Source organism: Anopheles arabiensis, chromosome 2, assembly GCF_016920715.1.
Source record: "Anopheles arabiensis isolate DONGOLA chromosome 2, AaraD3, whole genome shotgun sequence".
Lineage (NCBI taxonomy): Eukaryota > Metazoa > Arthropoda > Insecta > Diptera > Culicidae > Anopheles > Anopheles arabiensis.
The window spans coordinates 46,565,233-46,573,932 of record NC_053517.1 but is presented as its reverse complement, the minus strand read 5'-3'; the positions used below and the strand labels follow the sequence as shown (position 1 = coordinate 46,573,932).

The following is an 8,700-nucleotide window of genomic DNA, read 5'->3' as shown; positions in this document are numbered from 1 at the left end:
ACAGTCACATCCTACAATGTGTCATACTGTTGTAGCAACAAACGAATACAATGACTATCGGTAGTTCTGGACCCATTCATCGATTTAAATTTTTGGTGAGTGTTAGAAACTGCCGCTCTAACTAAAAAAGAAAACAAAGAAAAGTATTTAGGCTGCCACTAAAGATGCGCTAACAAAATAGTTTTTCATTATTTTCTTATTATCTTCGCTCGTAAATATTTTTGATAGCAATCAAACCGTTTCCGCGGTTTTTTCCCCTTTTTAATATGCTTGCACACAACATCGCCTCAGCTGACAGTCCGTTGGAAACCTTACAACAGTTTCCAGCAGTGAGTAATAATCAATTCAATATTTTTAAAAATTTAATTCAATGGGAAAAAAGCAAAAAACAAATTTTCTTCTAGCATAATTAAGTTTTAACTTTACTATACAAACACTTTCCGCGCAACCACCAACTAAGTCTATGAATCACTGCAAGCATAAACATTCATCTAAATTAAACATTTTCTTCAACTTCTTCTGTTTGCAACTGATGCTCCAGATTTGAAAAAACAAATCTCTTTCGCAATTACCATACTTTCCGGTTACATCATACTACGGGAAATAAGAAGCACAATCTTTTGCTAGCTGTTCATTAAGTGCAAAGATTTATCGCAACGCGCAATTGTACGAATGTGTACTTAAATCAACGATATTAAATGCGGCTGCCTTTCGGCCGGCGCCTTGGCCTATGCATTTGAACAATATCCCTTTACAGAGCGGGAAAGAGAGAGGCACACACACACAAGCAGTTGTGATTCATGTGCCTTTACATAAATGCACAAATTCGCATTGTGACATGCTAATAAAAGTCTGCTTCCTCTACGCCGAGCGGGGCCGGAAGAAACTGTCCTTATAATTTACGATGTTCTTCATTTCCAAGCGAAAAACCATTCCGGCAATGCTGCCATAGGATGGCCGTAGTAGAAGGGCAGACATTTTAAGAAACTAGAGTCGCGAAAGAAGACGACAAGAAAGAAAAAACAAACTACAACTGGGGAGACACTAGCGTCAGCAAGACGGCAAAACTTTACTTAAAAATGTAACAAAAGCGATCCAGTTTTGCATTGTCAGTTTCAGGTTCTAGTCGCTTGTTGTCTTCCTTTCCTTACCAAAAGGCCTTGCCGCTATGGCTATGGAGAGGATGGCTTTTACAGTGTTACCGAAAATGTATACGGTCGCACACATCGCATGCGGCCATTAGTTACCGGCATAATGGTTTCAAAATGTGTAATAAAAGTGAATAAATCTCCATCGGCAAGCGGCTAGAAAGAGTGGACCAGACACGATGCGAGATGCGTAAGATGTGGAAATAATGAAACTAACAAAGTTCGGTCTAGTGTGGCCGTATAGAGAACCCTTTTTCCCCCTCCGGTAACTGTCAACCTTGTTGTTTGTGGCGATTTGAAATAAGCAATTGATAAGCACCCTGAATTATGCGACTCATGGTTCGGGCGAATGTTTGCAAAAAAGAGGAAGATAAATCGAACAGCAAACAGCTGAAACCAACAACAAATAAAAAGGAAGAGATCACAAGCCCAACTGCAAAGGATCGGCAAACGTGGCTGCGGCTGTTCTAACCCCTTTACAATAACAGAAGACACGGGCAAGGATCCCGTTTCTGGCCCATATCCCGTGCTTCAAGTGGCAAGCGGCAGGTCTGAGACGGTTTCGCCGAGGTGGGCAAGCAAATGGGGTGGCATTTTATGGCTCAATAAATTCAGCACGATGCATATCGCGCGTGTCGTCTACCCCGTTGCTGTCGGTTCTCGTATCTCGTAGGGGACACGGCACCAGGAACACCGAGAAACCCATTTATTTCTGCATGCTTCTCTCTCCCTTTCTATCTCTGCCCGTGTGCGATGTAATTTTGAATGAAAATCATGCACCATTCATCACGAAATCCGATAGTAATGTCGGTTTGGAGTTGTTCATGACGATCATGCTGCAGAAATGATAATATATAAAAAAAAAAGCAAAAGGGAACCATCGAACATCGAACCGGGTGGTGGTGCGGTGGAACAATAGCGGAGAGAGAGAGAGTGAGATTATGCAGCAGATTATAAATGAAATGTCGGCAGCAGATGTTTGCATCCTTTTTGTTGGAAAGCGGGACAAGGACACGAGCTGAATGGGGTTTGGTTTTTTCGGTGGGTAAAAGTTCATTTGGAAATCGTCGAGCTCCGGCTACGGTCGAAGGAAAGCTAATTATGCTGCCATTGTTTTCTTACTTGTAACGCAGGCAGGAACGCAAAGAATGTACTCGAAAGCAAACGTCCTTTCAAAGGCACTGCACAGTAGTGTATCGTTAGTCGAGTGTCCCTAAAATATTGCAAATGTATGATAATGTTCGTTTAGAGAATTCCACCCATTTCGAGTGTGAAATGTCCCATGTGTTGTTCTTAATGTCTTTTTTTTGATAATATTTTTGAACCATATCTTTTTACAGCCATAGTAGGGAGAGTAGAGAGTGGGGTGGACAGTTGTTAGAATGTAGGGAGGAATTCAAACGCCTAAATATGCACCAGTGTACGGATGTTAATGTAAGCGACTATTTTAGGGCTCGTGAATAAGTTTGAGTTTGGCTTCTTTTTGCTTTCTTTTTCTCACAGATAGTGTTTTTTTACGTTTTAAATAACAACATTCACGACTCGATGACAGTTCGTCATTTTATTCTATATCACTAACGCACTCGGCCATCTAATTACACGTTTGGCCGGGTAATTTGACAATGACCTTATGCAAATCCATCCAACTGACCACTCCCACAAAGGGGGACAAAACGGTTGTTTTACTCTTTTTTGTGCTTTTCCGTCAACTGTTGGTGTGAACAGTGTGCGGACGAGGGGACATATAATTTTCAAACATTCCAAAACAACTGGGTACGTTTTGGCGCGGCGAATCATTCATTTCCATCTAATAAATAATGAATTCAAAGTGTATATCCGGTGCAGTGTTGTGATTGACGATTGACGGCAGCGTCGGCCGGCCGCCTTCTCATGCATTCACACTCGGGGCGGTGCTTGGCTATCCCTTGAATAGTCATCAGGTCGGACGGTCGGTTCATTTTTATTTCATGCGGAATTTGTTAATGTAGTTTTTGTTTAGTATTGTTGTGAAATATTTTATTGTTTTTAATTAAACCGTCCAAACACGGACAGTATGTTAAATGAGAGAGCCATTAGCATATGTTTCCATTCGCAATGAACACAACAGACGGCGATTATTAAAGAAGGAGCCACAATGTCGTTTCACAGTGAAGGTTGTCAACAAAAAGTTAGAAACATTAATGTTTGTAATGTTTTGTACCACACAATACAGTTAATTTCAATCGAAGGTAGTATTCCACAGCTAAAAAGAAATAAAAAAAACTACATCAAAACCGTGTAATAATATCCAACAAATATTGCGTTTTACACATTTTCTTTGATGTATATCGTTAGACAAAACACCATATCACTCTGTTCATAACAGCCACAGAAAATGCGGTCCGTGGGAGTCCAGTAAAGCACAAACAACCCGTCGCCGTCCCTCATTTGTTGCGCGATAATTGATTGATCGAATGCACGGGCGAAGCGAGGACCGTTACCGTTCACAGCCCTGACAGTTACGAACGCATCTGATGCACTTCAATATAGGATGCGATAAAAAAGAGGGCAAAAATATATACACACAAAAAAAAGGCAAATAAATATATTACAGGATATTGCTTTGCGCTACGGTACGAAATGATAAATGCATCGAGCGCATTGATGGGCAGAGATTTATTGACGGTTGTTTACTTCCCTGCACCGCGGTTGGGTTGTGGTGTCCCCCGAAGCATTCTTACTCATCGAAACTCTGCAAGCCCTTCCCGCGGTCCACTGCGGTATGGAAGGAAATGCCACACCATCATCATTCGGACGGCGCGCGATGGATGAATACCGCCCTGTAACTGGGTCAATGTGAAAAGCCATTTTTGTCCGTTTTCTAATGGAAAGAATCAACCCTCAACTCGTCCATCCAAAGCTGGGCGTTCGGGGCAATGTGAAACGAATTATTTATGTTTTTTTTTTACTGCATCACACAACCCCACACAACCGGTGCGTGTGTGCGAGGTGCACCATGGTCGGTTGATCGGTTGGTCGGTTTTCGGAAAGCAGGGAATTAAATTGCCATTGACACGTTCGGCGGTTGTGAATAAATTACTGGCACATGTCAAGTTGCTGTTCGCTATTTCCTTCTTCCTCCTCCTTCTTCTCTTCCTCTTGTTTGTTGGATCCTCTAATGGACCAATTCAGTTTTTCAGTATCCACCGGGCACCATGGGGGACGACAGCACGAAACCATGTGCACATTAAGTTTGGTTTCATCGTAATCTCCCCTTCTGCGGTACGTGTGTGTGTGTTTGATGTGTGCGATGCATTTGCCGGTTCCGGTGCCGGTTCAATGTCCCTAGGTAAAGTGCCAGCGGGCCGCCACTTATTTGCATTGATGGGTTTTGAAACAGTAACATGGAAGGAACGCAAATGTGGGAGTAGTTTAAAGTGATGAAGGTGAGAGGAAGAGTTTTTTTGTTGGTTCTGCTGCTAAATTTACGCGAAAAATGGCTCATTTGGTGGCAGTCAACACAAGCCTGACGGATGTAGCGAAATTTAATTTATTTCCCACCATGAAATGTGAAACGCTCGAAGGCGATTGTCATTGCTGGCTGAAGAGCGAGACTGGGCATAATGCGAATAAATTGAATTAATTTTATCGCATTTTATGTGCCCTCTTGTTTGTCTATGGCGCCTCTTTCATTTCATGCAATTACATCGCATATGCATGGCAATATATGCAGGAACGTTGTCACACCGCTTAAAGTTCAAGTGTTGTCTGGAAACTGAAACTAGCGCACACGCTTGCGTCAATCGTTTATCATAGCGAAGCATAGCGGCGTGTAACATCGTGCACCAAATCATACGTCGGGAGATGGGACGTTTCGAATCTTTCGCTTAGGAAGGCCGGAGCCGGCGATATACAGCGCCCACCGTCGGGGTGTCAGCTTTAAACACCACATCTCCAACCCCTACTCACCCAGCACACTACTAGCAACATCATCGTAAAGCGTAAATGGAGCATGAAATGTAAAATAATTTGCTAAACGAATTACTCACGTTCAGTTGCGCGCACACACAGACGACACAGCGGTTCGCTCCAGTACGCCGGTCCGTCCCTCGGTTGGCTTGATGTGTGTTTCTGGTCGCACTCAGTCCAGTCCACTCAACCGACCATTCAACCGTTCCGACCGATTTGACCAGCTCACAGTCGCGCGTTTGTCGTTTGCCGGTCAGGCACGGCACGGTCACACGGTGGCGTGAAAACGGTCCGTTGCGACAACACAGACATCCACATGCCACAGACACATTACGCAAGCCGTGAAGTGTATCGAATGAAACGTTCAAGCGGAAGCACACGCACATTATCACCGTTCGATGGATGGGCTGCGCTGTACGGATTTGTACGCCGCCGAGTCGGTTAATGATGGGTTTTTGCAGGCTGACGCTGGTTTTCACTGACCACCGGGGACATTACCCATTGGGGCCCGCCGCCGCCACCGCCGCCGCCGATGACCTTCGCGGATTGTGCGCTGAGGAAACAAATGAAAGCGAAAACGTGAAAATGGACAATGTTGCAAACCACGAAATAAAAGTGGGTCAATTAGAAGCCTTGAAATAACGGCGCAGAATTATGCTGAACTGAACTGAGCAGCGTATCGCTCAGCTCCAGCCAGATAGCTTATACAACTAAACCAGCGAAAAATAACCAATAAACGGAAGGAAGTCTATTGTTGTTCAAACTATTAACAGCTTCAAAGAAGTGTTACATGTCATCATGGCGGCCACAAGAGAGAATGGGAGAACTCGACATATTTCATTGGTTTGCTTTATCTCAATTGTTACTAACATTTACATAGCTGCATTTTATGGTTTGCTTAGAGTTGGAAAATAGTAATTATTGAGTAAAGATGTAACATTTCTACACCATCCACCTGCCTGTGTAGTTGTTTGTATTGGGTTGTTTTTGCTCAAAAATCGCTCTAATGTATCGCAATACTTTTTACTTCCACGCGTTTTCGCCACTACGGGTACATATGCTCTGCCCAGTGCCAACTCCTTCCTTTTAGCTTAGTGTTGTTATCGAATAAAATCGCCAATTGCATGCCTAATACTACATCACTATAGCTAATCTTTTTTTACCATTATTCCTTTACAATTCCGTTGCGGTACGTGATGAGAAGGTACATGGTTAATTGTACATCTCTCTTCGATTGCGCGAACCTACCCCTCGCATCGGTACACCGTGCTATGCGCTGCTTTCCACCAATAACGCAATACTTTACTATCGAGAGTTATTTGTTCCAGCATTGTTTGTTTGTTTGTTTGTGTGTTTTTTTTGTTATCGGTTACAATATTCTTTGCTCTCTCAATCTTTACAAACGATCTAAACGTGTGTTCTCTTTCTTCAATAGGCTGTCACACAAGGATTGAGGATAAAAATATGTGCTAGAAATCGGTCAATCCGGTGTTTGTTATTAAAGAGGTAAATTCTTCTTAAAAGTATCGAAAAATCTTGGAAATTCTTCAATAGTCTCTCTCGATTGCGATATAAAAATATGTTTATAACAAATAAAATCACTTCCCTATCGTATTGGTGATTTCCACTATCAAATCTCTCTACTACTACTACTACTGCTGCTGCCACCGTTCCTTCATCGCGTTGTAATTTTACCACCCGCCTTCGCTTTTTCGTATCAATCGGCCGTGGAAAGCTATTGACTCAATAATTGCAACCACTAATGGAATCTAGTGTTACTCTCGCTTTGCGCTTCGCACTCGAAAACTAAAAAAACCACATTCGTGCATTGTGTAAAAAATCGTGGACCCGTTTGTTAGTTGGTGTACGACGTGGTGTGGTGTATGAGTAACAGAGGGAGATTAACGCTACGGGGGGTGGGAAAACATGGTATTTCGAATTTCGAAAGACGGTTTTGCGGGTTGGGAGGCTACTATCTTGCGTGCAAGTACGAGTAAACTTTGTCGTAAATGTTAACAATAGTGTGCACCACCGTTTATATCATGTTTGTTTATAGTTTTGCTTTGTTGTTGTGTTGCTGTGCCATCATATACGGCATTTGCACACATTATCACGTAAGGGGAGGTTGGAAGGCTACGAATGGGTGCGCGTTATAGATGGACTAATTAAATTGACCTTTCTGTATGTTTTTTGTTGTTGTTTTGTTTATATTATGTCGTGTGCATTTGTTTGCAACCACGCGAACACGACAACGCATTCCATTCTAGAGGGTGTGGTGTGTCGGTGATTTAGATACTTGCACGGTACTATCGTAAAGAGAACACTTCCTTTCCATGGGATAATGTTTGTAAAACCTTTGTTGATTCGAGAACGCTTACCTAACTCTGCCACATATACCTGACTACGCGATACCTTAAAAGTGACGCTCAACTTTTAACAGTTCCGGCTCATTGACTTTTCCTGCCATCATGCCTCGGTTTTATAGATAAATATAGTGTTTCCTTTAGCTGACTATTGGTTGTCTTCATTCAGTATACATATAGATATGTATGTATATAAAACAGAAACAATTTCCTATGCTGATTCTTAAAACTTTTCTGTTAGTATCATCTTGGTCCATTGGGTTCTAGTATCAATCGTAACGATCATCTATCTGGTGATCCTTATTGTTATCATCTTTCACTTTGAAACTCGTCGCTTGGTTGGGGCTTCGACTACGAAACCACTGCACGGACAAGCACGCTACCCTGCACCGTTATGTATGTATGCTCTGGGGAATATTTATCTTGCTGCAAGTTTTTAACACGATTTATAAGATTTTATCTATCTACGATTAAACCCACAACATACCGATCAGCTGGCCTGTGCCGGGACAACACAATCGAAGTAATAAAATACTTGTATTAACAAAAGCACTCTTGCGCGTGAGAGTGTAAAGATTCAAGAACTGTGTACAATCTGTTTCGACGTACTCTGCGGAGTGTTTGGTAGGGTGGGGGATTATTAACAGGTCGCGCATACACCGCGGTCGGTGAAAATGCTAACGATCGCACTATGTCAGGGGGCTTAACAAACTAATACAAATGCATACAAACTATCCTTGCGTGTCGCTTAATGGACTGCATCGATGTCCCTTTGGGCGCGGGATATTTTCAGCTTGTCCTTCGGTGTGTTGTTCTCACCCGATTCCAGCGCAAACATTTTCATCTTCTCTTTGAATGACAGCTTTTCTGGTACGGCGTCGGATTTCTGCTTCTGCTGCTGCTCCGCTAACCGGCGCGTACGAGGATCGCTGAAATTTGTGAAGAAAATTGTTGTTACCAAACCTGTATACAACCTGTTTTCATTTAATTGTCCCTTACCGATAAACTTCCTGTGCACCAATTACTCCAGGCGTCGCCTGAATTTGCATGTTCCAGTTTTCTGCGTCCGGTGTAGTGGGCGTGTGCAGCATTGCCGGCATAGTTTCGTCGATAAAACGCTGTAGGAATGGAAAAGCATCGAGAGAAAAATGAGCTTTTATCCAAGCTTCTAACCAATCGTCGATTCTAATCGACAGTGGCGCCATCTTTTGGTCGCGCCGCGAATCGCACGGAGGTCGTGT

The 8,700-nt window shown here is 42.9% G+C and overlaps 1 protein-coding gene across 7 annotated transcripts in view; it reads right to left on the bottom strand.

Annotated features, from left to right (window-relative positions):
- Positions 1-5,929: 5,929 nt before the first annotated feature.
- LOC120898318 (afadin) overlaps positions 5,930-8,700 on the bottom strand; it is a 63,030-nt gene continuing 60,259 nt past the window's right edge. For all 7 annotated transcript variants that reach the window (XM_040303995.1, XM_040303994.1, XM_040303999.1 and 4 more), the window contains 2 exons: positions 8,459-8,577; positions 5,930-8,388 (listed from right to left, as the gene is read on the bottom strand). In XM_040303995.1, coding sequence (XP_040159929.1) covers positions 8,208-8,388; positions 8,459-8,577 — 300 coding nt within the window. In that variant the 3' untranslated portion in view covers positions 5,930-8,207. The remainder of the gene's footprint in view (positions 8,389-8,458; positions 8,578-8,700) is intronic.